At 43.8% G+C, this 20,838-nt stretch overlaps 1 protein-coding gene across 3 annotated transcripts in view; it reads right to left on the bottom strand.

Annotated features, from left to right (window-relative positions):
• Positions 1-14,221, bottom strand: part of GLDC (glycine decarboxylase) — a 101,120-nt gene extending 86,899 nt beyond the window's left edge. For all 3 annotated transcript variants that reach the window (XM_081236980.1, XM_081236979.1, XM_081236981.1), the window contains exons 1-2: positions 13,771-14,221; positions 13,153-13,231 (exon numbers count right to left, since the gene is read on the bottom strand). In XM_081236980.1, coding sequence (XP_081093106.1) covers positions 13,153-13,231; positions 13,771-14,025 — 334 coding nt within the window. In that variant the 5' untranslated portion in view covers positions 14,026-14,221. The remainder of the gene's footprint in view (positions 1-13,152; positions 13,232-13,770) is intronic.
• Between the last annotated feature and the right edge of the window lie 6,617 nt (positions 14,222-20,838).

The raw sequence follows: 20,838 nt of genomic DNA, 5'->3' as shown, positions 1-20,838 counted from the left end.
TGTAAGAAACCATAATGGAAAAGAATATAAAAAAACTATATCTAGATAGATAGATAGATAGATATACATATATACAAAATATGAAAAACTATATATATATATATATATATATATCTGAATCACTTTGCTGTAAACCAGAAACTAACACAACATTGCAAATCAACTATACTTCAATAAAATAAATAAATAAATAACAAAACACTTGGAGACAAACTGTCATTCTCCAGACATCTGCCTACAGCCTCAAAGAGCAGCCAGACCTTGCTTTACTGTGTCCTCCCAGCCATGAAAGCCCTCAATCCTTTAGCGATCTAAGCGGTTCTTTTCTTGTGGAATAAGTACCTGCTTCTGACCTTGTTTATTCCTCTACCTCAGCACGTTGCATAACGTCCTGGTCCTAATGTACCAAGAACAGAGTTCAGTGACCTGGGCACCATTCCCTAAGAAACTACAGGTGGGTCTCACAATGTTCCTGCTTCTCAGAATTCAGAATGAATGCTTCCTCCTTACATAATTCCATATAAGAGCCTTTCCAATAGTAACTCCCTTGTCACTTGCACCTAAAACGTCAAGGAGAATTCTGTACCAACCACTTCCCCAAATGTACTTTCTGGTAGGAATAAGCTGATTTAGCTGTTAAATTTCTAGGCCTACCTAGGTTTTAATTTCCCATACATGTGAACTTGGACAAGAACTAGGAGAATGTTATTAGAATAAACAGGCAGGCTAATGGGTCAAGATACCTGCTACACCCCAACACACACACACACACACACACACACACACTGTTCTCCACCCTTAACCCATTCCCAAACACAATTTTTTTTTGCCACAATTATATGGAAAAATGTATCCATGCTTTGCTTTTGCTTTTCTGACAATCTAAAAATATTATGCCTAAGTTTCCACAGAGTATATATTATTCTACCATTTATATTAAAAAATAAATATATATGGATATGTTGTATATTAACAGAATATCTCTGGGATGATTCTTAAGAAACTGATAAGTGAGAAGGGGTCTTGCTTACCCTGTATACCTTTTCATGCTTTTGAATTTTGGATAATATGCCTGTGTTATTTATTCAAAATATTTAAATTGAGTTAAAATGTTACACCCAGAACAAAATCCTGCTTGTGAAATACATGGGTGCGGACATCTGCTGTCCCCACAGTGGCTGGCTGTCCACAGAGCATTTTCCAGGCAGCCCAGCAACACCCAGCATGGAGCAGCCACTCAACCAGCAACAGAGCCCCCCTCCCACTCCCTGCCTTTCATGTGCTTTGCAAGATTCTCAGAAAAGGACTCCAAGGAAATCATCAGGACTGAAAACCAACAAACTCGTATTTGAATTTCCCAGAAAGGGCTTTTTCTGCCAGAGGCTGAAGGGAAGAGCTGGGGCTAGAATGTGAGGACAGAGACTGTTTTAGCATTTTTCTTGCCAAAGCTGCTCAGGAACCATGGCGTGGGGTCCGGGGTCTCAAGATAAACAAACCATGGATGATAGCATATATCAGGATTTTCTGATTTCTTGAGTGGAAGCCAGAATTTGCCTACAAACTCCATCCTAATGTGTAGCCTTTTTCTAACTTCGTCTAATCATTTGCAGCACCTCTCTCCCTCCCCCATAAATAAGTGGGCTTAAGCATGGCTTAACCCCACTTACCCAGCCCATTAAACCCTACTCCCTCTTATTTGTCAAGTTTCTTTCCCTAGTAAAGGAGGGTTTCACAACCACAGTCGGCTGAATTATAGAATTTGTTCAGTCCAGGAAGGCAAACCAACCTATAAGCTCGTTACTGCAGAATAATGACATGGAAACTCTTTGAATTGAAAATGCTTCAAGACTGGCAGAGGGGCGCCCACCCCATGCGTCAGGATGTGGTCTGGGCAGCACCACACAGCCCTGACCTGGGGCTCTGGCCCCCCAACCCTAATCCTGCCAGGCTCTTTCCCATCTTCTTGCTCAGCCAATTAATACCCCAGCTCACCCAGCCCCTCATGAATCTCGGGAATTAGAACCCCTGGCCAGGCACTTCCAGCCGAGAGGGGCCAAGGCACGTCCAATCCGTGTTTCTGATGGCTCCATGGTCCCTCGTCTCCACAGGAGTGAGCAGTCTCTAGAGCTCTGCCTGCTCACCCAAGAGATATACAGGTTCAAGATCTTTATAGCAGCTGTAGAAAAGCCAGAAGAGCATCCCATGGCGGGGTAGTGGGGACATGTCTGTTATTTACTTCTGGGACTTGGGTCACACTACTTTCTGTGGGAGACCTCGTCAGCCGCCCCTTTTCATTCCATCTGTAAACATTTACAAAAGAAGTGTACAGAGAAACATTACAACTCATATTATTTACCTGGAACACCAGTTGACCTACGTAAGCAGGCCAAATGGTCAATTTGAAATGAGAATCAGAGTGGAAGTCCTGGAGTGTTTGTTTTTCCTCTTTGCTGCCCTGTGAGTAGCTTGTCATGGCCAGCAGAGCAAGAACAAGAAGGGACAAATATGTATTGACTCCAACTCAAACAATTTAACACGTTTGCAGGAAAGAGAGAATTTTTATAGATCAAAGGAGTACAGGCATATGGAGAAATTTGTAATCCAGCCCAGAATCTCACCAACTAAATTATAATCTCTTTGTGGACAGGGGCATAGTGGTTGCTAGGTACATACTAGGTGCTCAGAAAATACAAGTGAATGGAAATTCCCCTAAACTCCCACATATAGTTAGCTCAATATTCACAATAACTCACCTATCACAGAATCCACAATGACAAATCAATGTGCAAACTGTTCTCACATCCCTAAAGGCATGAGCTTCAGAGAAACATTTCTAAAGGGAAACTTGCAGCTATTAAGCAAGTTCTGTGAAATAATACAGTGCCTACAATAATTTCATGTTCTCCAAACTTTTGTTTCCTTATTGTTTAATCAGTTAGTAGATTGGATGATATGGACATTGAGAATCCTTACTAAAATTCCCAGTTTGCATTTTTATTAAAATACTTCAGGTTTAACAAGTAAAACAAACCTGAGCAGTCAAAATGAGATCAAAGTTCTTCACACATCATATAACAGAGATTTCTAAAAGCAAAGCACAGTGCCATTCGGTGGGGTGAAAAGAGGACATGAGGAATAGAAGCCAGAACACTCACCCTCCTGCAAGCAGCACACAACCTCATTGTGGGCCACCCCCCTTCAGGCTCCCGAGCTGACTCAGAGGTGTAGCAGGTCAGGCCCCCCACGCCCATTCCCATGAGGTGCTCACTGAGCTCCCATCCCAATGTGGACGGATGGGACTGCCTCACCTGTCTCCCACCCCAGCCAGCCTGTGTGGACCTTGAAGTCCTTGGCCCCTTGACTTTACCAATCCTCAAACTAAGCTAAACTCAGGCACCCCATTTCTCTGTTCCTGCTCCCAGGTCACTAAATGATGCTGGGTGAGGGGATCCTAGCAAACCTTACAGATTCAAGCCATTACATCTCAGCAGGTCTTCCATGCAGGGTGATCTAGGCCCCTCACTACCCAGACGATCACTTTCTCGCTTTTCTAATGCTCAGTCTCACCCTTCCTGCCTCTCACTTAGATCATCAGACAGGCAGCCCCTAAACTCCTCCCACCTTGGAGTGTCCTTATGTCATCATGTGGACTTTCTTCTCTCTTATGCCTAAGAAAGGTCCAGAATATGATAATGAGGTCCACAAACCCCTGACTTAAAATGTATCCTCTGGCCTCTTGGATTACTTCATCTCAGGCTGCCCTACCTGTGTCCTTTTCCATGCTCTATTTCCCAATATCCTGGTTTCCACTTTCTTCCGGACACTCCATCCATAGGAAATCTCACTCATTCTCATTAATTCATTCAGAAGACTCACTAAATCTGCAACTCCATCTCTAATCTCTCTCTTGAGCTCTAGACGCGTTATTTCCAGCTACTGATTCAGCTTTTTCAAATGCATGTTCCTGAGTACCTCAAATTCAGTTCTGCTCAAACAACACCCATGATCTCGTCTTCCTCTAGGACCCTCCTCTTCTCCCTGTTTGCTCTCTGTTAATGACATCTCCATCACCCCAAGACACTCAGCCTGGAAACTGACTGACAGTCCTACCTGCTGCCTCTCTGGACCGACCACCATGTTTGTACCACAACCATACTTCCCACAGGCTGCTCCCAGGCAATTATTGATACTAAGCCCAGCAGAAGAACTAATGCAGACCCATTCCTGTAAGATGTGGGACTCCTCTGATGGGTGACTTTGCTTCAAGGACTCTGCTCAGTCTGACCAAAACTTTTTAGATCTGTGCTGCAGTCTATGATTCTTCTTACCCAATTCTTCCATCCTTCTCCCCTCCACCAGGGTCAGACCTGCATCACAGTCTAAAGGCTCCCCTGCCTTCTCAATGCTCCCACTCTTACATATCTAATATCATCTTGGTGACTGCTTCCTGGTAGACACATTTAAAATCTCACCTCTAAAATCTCCAACAGGGCTTCCCTGGTGGCACAGTGGTTAAGAATCCGCCTGTCAATGCAGGGGACATGGGTTCGAGCCCTGGTCCAGAAAGATCCCACATGCCACAGAGCAACTAAGCCCGTGCGGAGCAACTAAGCCCGTGCGCCACAACTACTGAGCCTGCGCTCTAGAGCCTGTGAGGCACAACTACTGAGCCCACAAGCCACAACTACTGAAGCCCGCGTGCCTAGAGCCTGTGCTGTGCAACGAAGAGTAGCCTCCGCTTACCGCAACTAGAGAAAGCCTTCGCGCAGCAACGAAGACCCAAGGCAGCCCAAAATAAAATAAATAAATAAAATCTCCAACAATCTCCCAGCTGGTCTCCTTGCCTCTATCTCAGTGGCACTCTGCAAAACACAGTTTGAATATGTCACTTCCCTCTGTAATAACTGCTAATGTCTCCCCATTAAGTAGAGGAAAACAAATCCTTTATCATGGCTTTGGGCCCTCCATACATCCATACCTCTCTGCAGCTCAGTATTCTACACACATGGTCTACTCACCATCCTCAAATAACCATGCTAGGTTATTTGAGGCATGTCCACACTTCCAAGCCTCTGCTCATGCCATAACCTCAGCTAAATCATTCATCCTATTTGCAAACCTAAGGAGCTATTCAGTATCTATCTCCCTATCAGTTTTAACCTACAGTCAGGGACCATATCTTTATCACCCTTTACTTCCTGATTCTTGCACCCTCAGTGCCTAAAGCAGTATTGTATTTTCTACTGAAGTCTCTCAAGGAATGAAAGTAGATGGAGGAGGCTGTAGACATAGATTTGGTGATAGTGGCTTATAACCCAATGGTGACAAAGGGGAGTAGGCTGGGGCATAGATTTGGTGATAGTGGCTTATAACCCAATGGTGACAAAGGGGAGTAGGTTGGGGCATTTAGTGTATGGGCAAATGGCCCTATGTACCTCAATAGTCCTCAAGAGCAATATCATATTTAAAGCATAGTATATTTTATTTTGATAGCATTGAATACTTTTAAAAGTTAGATAAAATTCATTATAATTTATGATAGCAAGTATATGCTAATTTAGATGAATGTGGTAGTTTTAAAAATATCTATGCACAAGATTTTTAGGGCAGTGAAAACACCCTGTATGCTACTATAATGGTGGATACATGTCATTATACACTTGTTCAAACCCACAGAATGTACAACACCAAGAGTGAGCCCTAATGTACACTACGGACTCTGGGTGATGATGATGTATCAACGTAGGTTCATCAGTGGTAACAAATGTACCCCTCTGGTGGGGGATGTTGATAATGAGGGAGGCTGTGCATAGGTGGAGGCAAGGGGTATAGGGGAATTCTCTGTACTTTCTGCTCAATGTTGCTGTGAACCTAAAACTGCTCTAAAAAGGAACGTCTATTAAAAAAAATTATATGTGCAATCTTGTTTACACTCCTCCCTTCAAAAGGTGTAAACTAATTCCCCTTCCCTTGAATTTGGGCCAGTCTTAGTGCCTCACTCTTATGAACAGCATATGATCTAAATGATACTATAGAACTTCCAAGACTAGGTCATAAAAAGAATAGTTTCTGCCTGGCTTTCCTTCTCTCCTGAATCACTGGCTCTGCAGGAATCCAGCTGCCATGCTGTGAGGACACTCAAGCAGTCTGTGGATAGGCACCGGGGCCTCCCGCTAACAGCCAGCACCAACTTGCCAGCCATGTTTATGAGCCACCTTGGAAGTGGCTCCTCCAGCCCTGGTTGAGCATCCACCAATGTGCGACCACAACCTCATGAGTGACTCAGCCAGAACCACCTAGCTGAGTTGCTCCTGGATTCTTGACCCACGGAAACTGTGAGGATAATAAATGTTCATTGTTGTTTTAAGCCACAGTTTTGTAGTAATTTCTTACAAAGCAAGAGATAACTGATACAGTAACTTTGCCAAAAAAGTGCCAATTTTTAAAAATATTGTTAAAGAATTCCATTTACATAAAATCTTTGATGGTGCTGGATGAATTCCATGATCCTTTAACAAAATGAAGAGAAAAAAGTTGTTTTACATTTTACGTTATTTGTCTCAATCACATGACCTATTTGGCCCCTCATCACCATATGTCAGCATGTTTGTATCCTTGCATGTCAAAAAATAAGCAAGTCCTGTGAAAGGATTTCAATCCAAAATGGAACCCAAGGGGAGTTCCCTGGTGGCCACTGCTGTGGCCCAGGTTCAATCCCTGGTCAGGGAACTCAGATCCCACAAGCCACGTGGCCTGTCCACAAAAAAAAAAAAAGGAACAATTTGAGATAGCAGAAACATAAAAGTTGAAGAGGAAAAGGATGGGACTCATTAAGCCAAATGAAGATAAGGTGCTATCAGCAGAAAAAGGACTATTAAAAAAAAAAATGGAACCCAAGGATATGAAATGGAGACTCTCACACATGCTCCCTCAGAAGAACGGAACTTAAGAACTGAGAGACTGATTTCCTGTAAACGCCTGATTTACAGAAGACTGAGACTTATCTCCAGACCAATGAACATCCACCAAGAATCTCTCCATACTCAAGCCAATGAACTGGCTGGGTTCTGGCTGGATGTTCTTCTCTTTGTGCTCCCTGCCCACAAACACAACCTGCCCCAGACCCTCAATACCTTGTTTGCAGCTTCTACAGCACGTCTCCTAAATTGCAATTCCTCTGCTATTCCCAAATAAACTCAAATTTCTGGTAATTTGAGCTTGTTTCAGTTTACGTCCTTATTTAGACTGATAGTTCAAAACATGTTAATGCTTAAAAATGATACTTTACAAAGACGGAGATTTCTCGTTTGGTGTTCTAGTTTCAAAAGGAAGGGGAAAAAACTGATCACAATTTATTTTAGGATTCACCTCTTTTAAAATAAATATTTTCACCTCTCCACTTTTATCGGGATATACCACCACATATTTTTCTGAAATACCCCTGTAGTATAATAAGAAATATCTCTGGTCTTTGGTATTTCCTGAGTGACAAGAGTATCTTGTGTTATTCATACTCAAGTCCTTTTGAGCACACCTGAGTATCTGCTAATAAAGTGATAAGGGTGGGGTCCCTAAATAGCCTCAGGATGGGGCTGGTCAGCAAATAACCAAGTGATTAGAGGGCTGGAACTTTCAGGCCCACCAACTGACCTCTGGGAAAAGGAAGGGGCGACGGGTTGCAGGATAAGCTCTATAAAAACAGCAGATTTGATGAGCTTCTGGGCTAATACATCCCTGTGCTAGGAAAGTGGTCCACCCCAGTTCCTTGGGGACTAAAGCTCCTGTGCTCGGGACACTTCCAGACCCTACCCTCTGTACCTCTTCATTTGGGTGTTCACCTGTATCTCTTATAATATCCTTTATAATAAACTAGTAAATGTAAGGAAATGTTAGTGTTCTGTGAGCTGCTCTAGAAAATTAATTGAACCAGAGGAGGGGGTCCAATTTATAGCTTGTTGGTCAGAAGCCCAGGTGACAACCCTAACTTGTAACTGGCATCTGAAGTGGGGGCAGTTTTGGGGGACTTAATCTGTGAGCTCTGATGCTATATGCAGGTAGACAGTATCAGAAGTGAGTTAAATTGTAGGACAACCAGTTGGCTGCTCGGTGGTGTTGGAAAACACTCCAGAATCCCCCAAATCATTGACAGCATAACTATTCTATTAAGATTCCATCCAGGATGAGACTATAACAATACTCAAATAATTCCGTAATTATGCTTCACACATTGCATTTTGCCATTTTCTTTTTCTCAATGAAGGAGCTGCCTTTTTGAATTTTTCCCTTCTTATAATAACATATTTACACACAAAGAAAACATAGTCAATGTAAAGATTTTGTCTTTGTTTCTAACAGGAAAAGAGATACTTCAACTTTTCACATTGTTTTCAGAAATCCCTGTTTTTCTATCCAATTTCACATCACTTCTGTACACTCACAGCATTTTATTCATGTTTCTTATGACATCTTGGACACTTTAACTTTCTGAATCAATTTATGTTAAGATGTAAGCTCCTTGAGGATAGTGACTGTTTTTACATACATTTATCCTCACAGTTCCTTAGTAAACAGCCATAGACACTTACAATTTAGGCAATAGGTTGACTGTCCAAGGTATCAGTCAGATCAGCAGGGGTCTGCCTAACAAGAATTTATGATAAAAATATAAGGACAACAGACTGCTGTGAGAGTCTAAACATATAAATAAGGAATAGCCAGACCACAGAACTTTCACCCACAACCTGCAGCAACCTAATCAGGAAACCAACCCCCTTATCTACAATAAACCACCTCTGAACTCAGCCTGCTACAGATCAGACTTGCAGAAAGCCATCTTTTGCTATCTCCAGTGACAATGGAGGAAAATGAATGATAACTTCTATAACAATTGGCCCAAAAGGCCAGGACTTGATTAATAACTGACAGCTTCCCTACTCCTGGTCCTTGCTTCCAATTTAGGACCAACCAAAGCCAAACAAGCACCCCTAACCAATCACATAGGAAGCCCTGCTTTAATTGGCCCACGTACTTGCCCAGGCCAACGTACTTGCCCAGGCCAGCAGGGCACACCTGAAGCCTTTCCTTTATTTCACTATGAGGTCTTCCCACTCCTCTGCAAAACAAAAGGCTGACTCCTGGAGCAAGTTCAGAATAAACAGCCTTTGCTTTTCTCATTTGGCTGGTCTTTATTTATTTCCACAGTTGTATAATGAAAATCCATTGGAATTATCCTAAAGATGAAATAATATTTCATATGTGCTGGGAACTGAAGGAGCTAGGAATGGCCAAAGGAGAGATTTGTCACAGACTTAAGAGTTTACAGGTTGCACCTCACAATAGACTTAATCCAGCTGAAAGATAACTGGCGTCCACAGCCAGGGGAACAACTGCTCTGTAGGTGTCCTTGGGGTCAGTTCAGAAGAGTGCCCATGGACTTCCCTGGTGGCGCAGTGGTTAAGAATCTGCCTGCCAATGCAGGGGACACGGGTTCAATACCTGGTCTGGGAAGATCCTATATGCTGCAGAGCAACTAACAGCATGTGCCACAACTACTGAGCCTGCACTCTAGAGCCCATGAGCCGCAACTACTGAGCCTGTGCACTGCAACCACTGAGCCCACACACCACAACTACTGAAGCCCATGAGCTCTAGGGCCCATGTGCCCCAACTACTGAGCCCGTGTGCTGCAACTGCTGAAGCCCGCACACCTAGAGCCCGTGCTCTTCAACAAGAGAAGCCACCGCAATGAGAAGCTCGTGCACCACAACGAAGAGCAGCCTCTGCTCGCTGCAACTAGAGAAAGCCTGTATGCAGCAACGAAGACCCAACAGTCAAAAAAAAAAAAAAAGGAAGAGTGCCCAACCCCACCTGGGTGACAGTCACCACCTGCCGCTGCGTTACACAACACCTCCTCCCTCTGCTCACTGCCCTCCATTAACCATTTATTAAAATCACTCTAAACACTATCTCTTAGAACATTAAGTTCTCACAAGACCATCAAAAGTCTCATTCTGACAGCTCAGCCGCTCAGTTCTGGTTGAATAACTTGAACATTAAAGGGTTTAGTGTCTCCTCTCTCTTCCTAAGCATGCTCACAATAAGCAATGTGCAATTTTGTGTAAACTTTAAACCCTGCTTCTGTGAAGTTACAGGCTAGTTCAGTCTGGTTCACTTGAGATGGCTTCACTGAAAATACTATACAGAGAGGCATATCATAGCCGAAAGTGATTGGCATGGTTCATAAAGTATTTAAATTTTGTATTAATAACAAAATAAATACATAGTTATTGTAGAAAATCCAGAAAAAGCAAAGGAATAAAAAGAAATCTAAAATCATCTATAATGGCACCATCCAGAGAAACAAATGTTCCCACTGACATTATATCCTTCTAGTTTTTTTGTTCTTTGTGTGTGTCAGTGAGGGATGGAGAATGCACTTGACTAGATGAATCTGATAGGGTTTTGAACTGAATATCTTTGCTTGTTTCTCTAAAGTATGGCTTACTGTGAAGCCAACTAATGATGAAAGTATTCTTTCAAGGCACTTCCTGAAGTGTCCAAGGGGAGGGGGAGCATCCTGCAGGACAGCTGAACCGTCTGTACCTCCCTGACTCTGTCAGGCCACTCTGTCCTGTATAAGCTGGTCCCTTTAGCTCCAGCAGGTTCCCCCAGCCTTGTCCAGCAGAGCATAACTACTCACCCTTCGATACCCAGCCCTAGTCCTGAACTTTTGTCATACCTTCCCTCGCCCTGGCAGCGGGCCTGAGTGTCCTCACACCTGTGCTCTCAGCCTGACGCTGCATTTCCACTAGGGCAGTTGGCAAACAGCAGAGTGATTCCAGTGTGATTGGCCTTGTGCATACCGATAAGCTGGATGCTTTGGAAGAGTCAGGACAGGAGTTTTCTACTTTATACACCCACCCCCCTTGCAGAGGACACAACGAAGACAATGTAGACTGATGGCTGGAGTGTGAACAGCAGCTGGTCTGTGTGGGATGAATTCTGCCTTCACAGCTTACCAGTGGTGACCTTGAGCAGGATTCTTACCCTCTGTATGCCATGGTTTCTTCATCTTTAAAACAGAGTTGTTAATGGTAGTTACCCCTCCGGGTTGTAATAAGGATTAAATTAATACATGAAATACACTTTTTAAAGTGCCCAGTACATGGTAAGCACTACATAAAGATTTGAGATTATACAGTTATGCGTAAGAACTAACCCAAGTATCTCCATGATGCTTACAGCTCTCACAATCTTCCTTTGCCTCAGCAGTGAGGGATTTAAGACTCATCTAACTAGCTCTTATTAGTTTTCTCTGTATGCATTGAACAAATATTTGGTGTAGAATTCCTCTGACTACAGTAGAACACAGGCATTCAGCATTCACGTGAAACCAAGTTTGGATAATGCTGCTCCACTGTTAAATGAAAATGCCTCTGCTAGAGGTTACCTGTACCAATTTGCTCTCCTCACGTGGAACACATTCATTACCCATGACATGTGCACACCTCAGAGGAAAACACTGATGCCTTCTGTGCCACCCACCACCACCTCCCCCTCCCCCCCAGTTCCGCCCCTAGCTCACCTCCAAGTAGCTTTGCTGGTGAGCCAGCCCACTTCAGGGCAAGGGGGGACTCCTGACTGTGCAATATTTTCTGAGTCACCTCAGACTAACCAGATGGAACCAGCCCCAAGTCTCACAGAAGCTGGGTTTAAAGTTTACACTTAAATTGCAAATTACTTATCAGAAATCTGCTTCTAAAGAGGAGAGGAGGAGAAATGGAATCCCCCAAGGTTCAAATTAGTCAGCTGGAAACAAGCACCTGAACTAAAAAAGGCTAGATGGCTTTCACATGGCTCCTAGACGCTAATGTTCTTCAGGAACATTTTATTTTAGAGTATATGGTAAAAGGGCTGACCTAACATGTCCTGACTTCGAAAGTCTCAGGAGGGCATTTACTTGTTCAAATATTCACCGATGTCTTGCTTCAAAAATATATAACTCTTCACTCTAAACATTCAATTAATCAGGATTCTGATTTCCTAAAGCTGAAATAGATAAGGCTTCCAGCTATCCCCAAGTCTCAATCAGTTCAATTAGATGATAAGCACGCATTTTCTTCCATGAACAAGGTCCTTGCCGTCAGGGGAAATGGTTCAGATTTGAAACTAACAAAGGAGCAGCCCTCAGCACACCCTGAGTTACAGCATCAGCCAGCTGGAGCTGGACCTGCTTCATACCTCAAGTTGTATACTTTAAAACAAAATAAAGCTTGCCTTCCACATACCCTTTCTGTTCTAAAACCTAAAACAAACCAATTGTCTTCTCTTCACTTGACTCCAGAAGTAAGAGATAGCATTTTTATGATTCAAAACCATGAGAATTCTTTCCTGTTTATAAAAAAAAAAAAAGCTCTTCAGCTCTGCCTATTTACCTTTAATTTTTTTGTGGATTCTTGCTCAGTCCATGGAAGTCAAATAATCTTCAGACCATTAAAAATATTTTAAATATAAAATAAAATCCCTTTCTGTTTGAATTTTTTAATAAATAAATAAATAATAAAAATAAATAAATAATAAAATTCTAAGAGAGTCTATGGGTAAACTAAGATTTCTTAATCAAGCATGAATCTTATTTCTGTTTCTCTATAAAAATCATTCAGGTTTTAAAAGTACTGCTGCCTTTCAGTCGGTATAAATAGTAAAATTTGGATGTGAGAGAGAACAATCTGAAGCTACTGTGGTATAAAGAACCTTGGGGTAGGAGGCCAGATGTCTGGGTTTCCTATTTTTGTCACTTCCCTGTTTGCATGACTGTAGGCAATTCCTTTTCCTTTCTGAGTTCCTGATCTGCAGAGAAGTGATAACACCTCTCAAGCCAAAGGATGGGAGAACCATGGCCTGGGACAGGTGCCTGGAAAGTTGGGAGTCCTCTACACGTGTTTGTGCACTGCCTTCCCCTGGGAAGTTTGCTGTCTCCTCGCTGAGATAAAGAACTGAATTATTCCACCCTCTTCCATCCCCGTGTGGTACCCAATGCTGATTTATTTTCATAAACATTCTCCCTCCTGAGCAATCCTAACCCACAGCTGGACTTTCAAAGACCACAGAAGACAAATAGGCCAGAGCAAGCGGAGTCTCCCGGTCACTTACAGACTGGGTCATCCATTTTCAAGGGTCTTTTCAAGCGGATGCTGGCGGGGACGGTCTTCTCGATCAGTTCATCAATGCTCTAAAATTAAAACGCAAGTCCGTGAACACTAAAGGCAGAGGAAATTGCTTCTCAGTTAAAAGTCACCTCTGTATTTTGCATCTACAAAGGCTTGTGGGAAACTTCATTTAAATTGTCTAATTAGGGTTTCTTTTTAAAAAGAACAACTTTGAACAAACCAAACATCACTAGAGAAAAAAACTAATAAGTCGGGGTAGGGATTCGACCACTCCGGGTTGGATTTCAGTGGGCAGCCGGAGATAATCGGATAAATCAGGAGGTCCTTCTCTTGCAAAGTGAGAGCTCATCTGCAGGGCGACTTAGGTTGAAAAATATACGGTTTTGAGGCGCGAAGAGCGGGTGGAGGAGAAAGTAACCTGGTGGGAGCAGGCTGGGGCACGCGGACCGAGCACGCGTGCTCGCTCCCACACCAGGGGCCCCGGGCCAGGGTGCGGGTCCCCCGCGGAGCGAAGCAGAGCTCTGGCGGGGCCGGGAGGCCGTACGGGCAGAACCCGGGCGGCGCAGGGTGAGGCCTCTGAGGGCCGGGTTGGGGTCCTTACCGCCAGCCCCAGGGCCTGTAGCATCTCCCTCTGGTCTTTGTCCCCGGGGCCGATATGCCTCCTAGCAAAGTCGTCGTGTCTGGGCAGGAGACGCTCGAGGAGGCGCGAGGCCCCAGCCCCGCCGCTATCCCCGCCGCCGCTACTGCTGTCACGGCCCCGCGGCGCCCAACGAGGCCCCGCGCCTCCAGTCAGGCGGCGGCCGCCCCCGACTCTGCAACCCAGACGCAGCCCCCAGGCCCTGGCGCACGTCTGCATGGTGGTGGTCACCGTCCCCTGCCAGGCCGGCGAGGGTCAGCTACGCTTTCGGCTCCTCTTCTGGTCGCGGTCCCCTGGGTGGCGGCTGCCCCAGGGTGGCTGGAGCCCCTCCCCGCTGGATAACCGAAGGGACGGATGGATGGTCAGAGGCAATGAATGGGTGCCGCGCAGAGCCCGGACACGCTCGCAAAGTTGTTACTCCACTCGAGGCACCTGCTTCGCACACTTTAAGCGTCGTTCTGGGGGTGGGCAGTGGGATACGGCCAGGAAACGCTCGGCCAATGGGAGTGAACGGAAGGGCGGGGGCGGGGGTAGACCCCGCCCCCCTCCCCCTTTCCCTACCCCCTCCTCAGGCCCTCGGCCGACTACAGCTGCTCCTCGCCCGGAGCCTTCCATTCTCAATTACTCCTACTCCATCTCTGGTTGACGCGGGGCGGGGGCGCTCCATGCGCTCGGTGCCACAGGCCACAGGCGAAGTGCCTGGGGAATTCAGCTGAGCTGGAAGATGATTCCAACAGAGAGGCCAGACTCAAAGAGTTGGTTAGTCTCCATTAATTTTAGGGTATCTTTCCTGTCATACCTCATGGAAATCAATATGCACAGATGAGAGTTCTTATATAGTTGTAGGATCGTGAGCGAGTTACCCAACCTCTGAGCTTAGGTTTCCGCATCTCATAGAGCTGGATGGGATTTAAAAAGAGATTATGCATTGAAAGCACTGCCAAAACACTAGCCTTGAGCGCTCTCTCTCTCTCTCTCTCTCTCTCCTCCTTCCCCCCACCCACGCCCCCCCCCCGCAGGTGTGTGGTATAAAAATGCAAAAGATACAAAGGTATACATTTTGCCCTGTCATCTTAGTTGGCAAATTATTTATACCTGGATATTTTGGAAATCTAATCTCTAGTTATCTCTTGAGATTTTTATCGAGAATTAACTTTCAAAATTCCCACTGTCATTCTAATATGAGGAAGAGAGAATGGAAGAAATCAGCAGAACATTAGGTGTACTAACACTAGGAAAAACAGAACGTGTCCTCTTTCTCCTCCTCTAACCTTCCTCCTTCAATCCTTTTCTGCACACTCTGGGTTCTGTAGCTGACAGGCACAGAGACTAGGCAGAGAGGCAGGAAAGTATAAAATAAAAAGCAGTAGGCAAAATGTTTGTATGGCAGACGGGGGTGAGTGGTGAGCTAGAAAGGCTGGGTGGAATGTCTCTGAACAGCTTTTCATCCATTTGGAATTGAAATTACAGCCTTCATAAAAGTTGGGTGATATCCTCAGTGCTAGAGGCCGTGGGGGGAGGGGGAGAAATGTGCATTTATTCCCCATTCCTGACTATTTTTTTTCTGTGTATCACAGGAACTGGATGCAAGAGAACTATAATTCCAAGATTGGCTCCAGAGTTCTGAATATTATTAGTCTTCTGTCAACAAGACACTCTTGTGTGAGAACTGGAAAATGGAGTAAAAGTGGAAACCATTTTCTTATTTCTCTGACAGCAGCAGACAGATGCATGGGTGGCAGCAGACATGAAGCGCTTCTTTACCAGCCATCCATGTTGGTACAGCAAGGCAGCTGTGTCCGTCAATGGAAATGTCCTGTGGTTTTCCAACCTAAGAGGCAGCAGGAATTTCTCACTGTCCTGGACTAGAGTTTCAGTGGTTGACCTGAAGATGGTGGTATTCTATCTACCCTGTCTCTTGCTCTTCCAGTCCTTCCACTGGTTTTAGATGCACCTATTCCTGACACTTTAATCCAGCTATGCTTGAAATATTTTGAGTGTTTTGTTTGTTTTCCTAAATAAACCTTAACAAAAACTGTAACTGAGGCCAAAAGTAGCTTTAAGATAGTAACCTTAAAGCTTAAACGGATTAGCTATCTGACCCAATTCTGTTTGAAGGCAATGATAACATTATCACTAGTGGAGAATGAGATCATGATAGTCTTAGGCATGAAATAGAAAGCGTTACTTAAATTATCAGTGGGGAATAAATTGCCTATTGAAGAAAGGTCTTTGCTAGACCAAATAGTTGCTAGGTTAGACCCTTCTGATGGGAATGATGCCTACAAGGACTATAGAGAGGGCTAGTGGCTTTTGAATACCCTGGAGAGTTTACCGAATAAAATGACAGCTCAAAGAACTAGAGAGCTTCAATGCTTTATAACTTCTGTAGCTGCAGGGAGGAGGTATTTACAAGTCAGACCCAATTTTTGATCCCGCTGATTGTCAAATTATCATATAAGTTCAATCCACAGCTTTATTAGGACTCATATGTGAAAGCTTGGGATTAATTTAAAACCCTAAGATTTGGAATGGGGACATCTTCATAGTTTGGGTTGAATTTAATTATCTTTTTATTTATTTATTTATTTATTTATTTACTTTTGGCTGCATTGGGTCTTTGTTGCTGTGCACAGGCTTTCTCTAGTTGCAGCGAGCAGGGGCTACTCTTTGTTGCGGTGCATGGGCTTCTCATTGTGGTGGCTTCTCTTGTTGCGGAGCATGGGCTCTAGGCACACGGGCTTCAGTAGTTGTGGCTCGCAGGCTCTGGAGCGCAGGCTCAGTAGTTGTGGCGCACGGGCTTAGTTGCTCTGCGGCATGTGGGATCTTCCCGGGCCAGGGCTGGAACCCATGTCCCCTGCATTGGCAGGCGGACTCGTAACCACTGCGCCACCAGGGAAGCCCTTATATCTTGAATCCTCAAATCCCACTGAGTTCCCCTTGCCACTTGAAGCAGTCCCTTCTCCCCTTTCTGAGATGCTGGCTATCCCTTGCTTGAAGATCCTATAATGGCTTCACTGAAAAATTAACCTTTCAGGGACTTCCCTGGCGGTCCAGTGGTTAAGACTCCACACTCCCAAATGCAGGGGGCATGGGTTCGATCCCTGGTCGGGGAACTAAGATCCTGCATGCCACATGGCGCAGCCAAAAAAAAAGAATTAATCTTGCAAAGGTATGCCAACGCTTCTTTACCTCTAGATCCACAGCCAGAGTCAGATTGCAGCATACCCTAGGAAGGGGAATAAGATGTCTGACACCAGAGGAGAAGCTTACACAGGGAAATAATTGCAAGACATTGCTAATGTACATTGGCACTGGAGGATTCCTGTGTAGGAGTGAGTTCTAACCAAGGAAGAAGGAATATAATATTGAAGTGATTGGTGTGTTTGCAGCACTAGAGATTCTGGATTTAGTGTATTAACTCAGTAAGTCAGCAGTGGCTCTAAGGGTCTGCTGAGTTGGTTGACTGAAATCAGACTCAATAATGGCCTTCATTAAATTAGGTTAAGATATTAGAACTTTCTTGGTTTAATAGAGAAGAAAGGATCCAAAGACTTGGTGAGAGGGAATTCCCTGGTAGTCCAGTGGTTAGGACTCCATGCTTTCACTGCTGAGTTCCCAGGTTCAATCCCTGGTCGGGGAACTAAGAGCCCACAAGCCATGTGACCAAAAAAGAAAAAAAAAATCAAAGACTTGGTGAGATAAGAGTGTTGGATTCATCATGTGCAACATACTCTTCAACCCTTTCAGTGTATTCCTCAGTAAGACACAGAGGACAATATCTTCACCAAAAGAAATCCATTGGTTCAAGAGGATCAGCATTATTCTTGAAAAGCTCTGTACTTTATGTCTGCATGTGTGAGATGATGGTGGAAGATGCCACTGTTGAAATGGGCTCCCTGATTTCAATGGTAATGATAGAGTTCCAAAGTGGTAGAGGCCAGTGGCAACACTAGAAAACAGAGAACAGTGAGTAAGGTTGCTATAATGCACAGCAGAGTTAGAGAGGTAATCAGGCTTGATCCACAGGGATCTTTGGTGTTCACTAATTAATGAACAGCCTATGAAAATCTTACTTAATCTGGTGAACCAAAATTTGATATGTCACCCAAATGGAGAGACCCAGTTGCTCAACTAGTTCTCTTACTTTAGCTGGTTTCATAGACCCAGAACATCTTAGATGATGGGGATCTTAAGAAAGAATCCTTGAGAAAAGATCTTATGGCCCTGCTATAAGTATATACTGTAAATCTTCCTCCTAAACTCTCCCAGAGATACCTGTGGTCATTTACCAAGTGTGATGGTTAATCTTATATATCAATTTTGCCTGGGCCACAGTGCCCAGATATGAAGTCAAACATTATTCTGGATGTTTCTGTGAGAATGCTTTTGGATTAGAGATTTAAATCAGTTGACTTTGAATAAGGCAGATTGCCCACCATAAAGTGGGCCTAAACTAATCAGTTGAAGACCTGACTAGAACACAAGACGGATCTCCTCTGAACAAGGGGGAATTATGCAGTAGACAGCCTTTGGACTTGAACTGCAACATTAGTTGTACCCTGATAGCCTTTGGACTTGAACTGCAGCACTGGCTCTTCTCTAAGTCTCCAGCCTGCAAGCCTGCTAGTGCAGATTTTGGACTCACCAGCCTCTGTAGTCTCATGAACGAATTCCAGAGAGAGAGACAGAGACTATATAGTGTGTGTGTGTGTGTATATGTGTGTGTATACATGGAGAGAGAGAGAGAGAAAGAGAGTGTACGTATACTATTGATTCTGTTCCTCTAGAGAACCCTAATATATCAACGAAAGAAAATATCCAGACTTTGGGTGGATTATTAGAACCTTGTTCTAAGATAATGCTAAACTCTGCAGATCCAAACCAAATAACTCTAGTCCACAAATCACAGTGGGGTGTTATGAAGATTAGAATATAGATGGAGATTTGGGATTTCTGGTTTCAGTTCCACTATGTAAAGAGCAAGGAAGTCATCACTCCTGTCCTTACAACAAGAAAAAGGTAAACAAATGAAAAATCAATAACTTTTGCACACATCTGAAAACTGACATTGCAGGGCAAAATGCCACCCTGAAATCTGATGAGACAGGCTCATACAAAGAATCACAGCCAAGATCTGATTACCTGGAGCAGAAGCCACTGGAGCCCTAAACAGGTAGGAACACATAATGGTAATTACGATGAATTGCTGGATGCTAAGTGTGGACTAATTTAAAAGAGACTAATTTAAAACTCCTGGGAACTACAGCCTTAGTGAGGCTCTCACACTTTCTTGGGTTTTACCGCCAGAAGCCCCACCATAGTTACAGTGAAGATCCAAGAAATATCTCCTCATAGCACTGGTAGGGGAAGAGAATGAGTAATCACTGTGAAATATGCCCAGAGTCTTCTTTATGACAAAGACCTACTCTGCAAAGGAAAGGACTTTACCAGAGCTTTATCCCAGCTGGAGAAGGGAATTCCTTCCACTCTATCCCCCTCCAGTCTTCTGGTCTCACATAATGGGAAAAAAAAAAGTCAAAAGGGTTTAGTGCTTCAAAGAAATAGACTGAGAACTCTGCAACCAGGGAAAGAAGTATGGGGCAGGGGTGGGAGTGAGAGAGCTTTATCACTGGAGAAACACTTAGAAGTTCACAGTCCGAGACGTAGGCCCACAAAAACAGTAATATTTAATTAGAACATTAGGAAACACTTCCTCTCCTCCACAACATACCACCACATAAACAGGGCTACAATAAAAAACTAAACAGGCAATATTAAACACAGCCCAACTCTAGCCAAATTAACATAAATCTCATATTAAAGCCCTATTTATCTCAGTTCCTAATACCCAATACAGCACACTGGGCTTTCAACAAAAATTACAAGGCATGCAAAAAGTCAAGAAAAAAACAGTTTGAAGAGACAAAAATCATCAGAACCAAACATGCATACGATACAGGTGTTGGAATGATTCTACAAGGAATTTAAAGTAACTATGTTAAAATAACACGTTAAAAGTTCTGATAGAGGGACTTCCCTGGTGGCGCAGTGGTTAAGAATCTGCCTGCCAGTGCAGGGGACACGGGTTCGAGCCCTGGTCTGGGAAGATCTCACATGCCACAGAGCAACTAAGCCCATGCACCACAACTACTGAGCCTGCACTCTAGAGCCCGCAAGCTACAACTACTGAGCCTACAAGCCACAGCTACTGAAGCCTGCATGCCTAGAGCCCGTGCTCCGCAACAAGAGAAGCCACCGCAATGAGAAGCCTGTGCACCGCAATGAAGAGTAGCCCCCACTCACCACAACTACAGAAAGGCCACGCGCAGCAAAAAAGACCCAATGTAGCCAATAAATAAAATTTTAAATTAAAAAAAAAGAAAAAGTAGACAGCATGTAAGAACAGATGGCCAGTGTGAGCAGAGAGATGGAAACTCCAAGAAATAATTAAAAGAAAATGATAGAAATCAAAACCCTGTAAGAGAAATGAAGAATACCTTCTAAGTGATCATGAGTAGATTTGACACAGCTGAGGAAAGAAATTAGTGAGCGTGGATAGGTCAATAGACCTTTTTACAAATTGAAATGCAAAAGAAGAAAACTGAATGAAAAACAAAAAAACAAAACCAAAAAGCCAGACCCAAACATCCAGAAACTGTAGGACAATTTCAAAAGGTACAATATACGCATAATTGGAATACCAAAAGGAGAAAGGAGCAGAAGAAATCTCTGAAGTAGTGTTAAGTGAAAACTTTCAAAAATTAAAACAGGGGATATCCTGGAGGTCCAATGGTTAGGATTCTGCACTTCCACTGCAGGGGGCATGGGTTTGATCCCTGGTCAGGGAACTAAGACCCTGCAAGCTGCATGACAAGGCCAAAAAATTAATAAAAAAAAAAAAAATTAAAACAAACATCAAACCATAGGTCCAGGAAGATCACAGAACACTAAGCAAGAGAAATACAACAACACTTAGGCATATCATACTTAAATTGCAGAAAACCAAAGACAAAGAGGAAAATCTTTTAA

The sequence above is a fragment of the Mesoplodon bidens genome (assembly GCF_964165515.1).
Source record: "Mesoplodon bidens genome assembly, chromosome: 6".
Lineage (NCBI taxonomy): Eukaryota > Metazoa > Chordata > Mammalia > Artiodactyla > Ziphiidae > Mesoplodon > Mesoplodon bidens.
The sequence above is the reverse complement of the archived record's forward strand: the minus strand, read 5'-3'. Positions and strand labels throughout refer to the sequence as shown.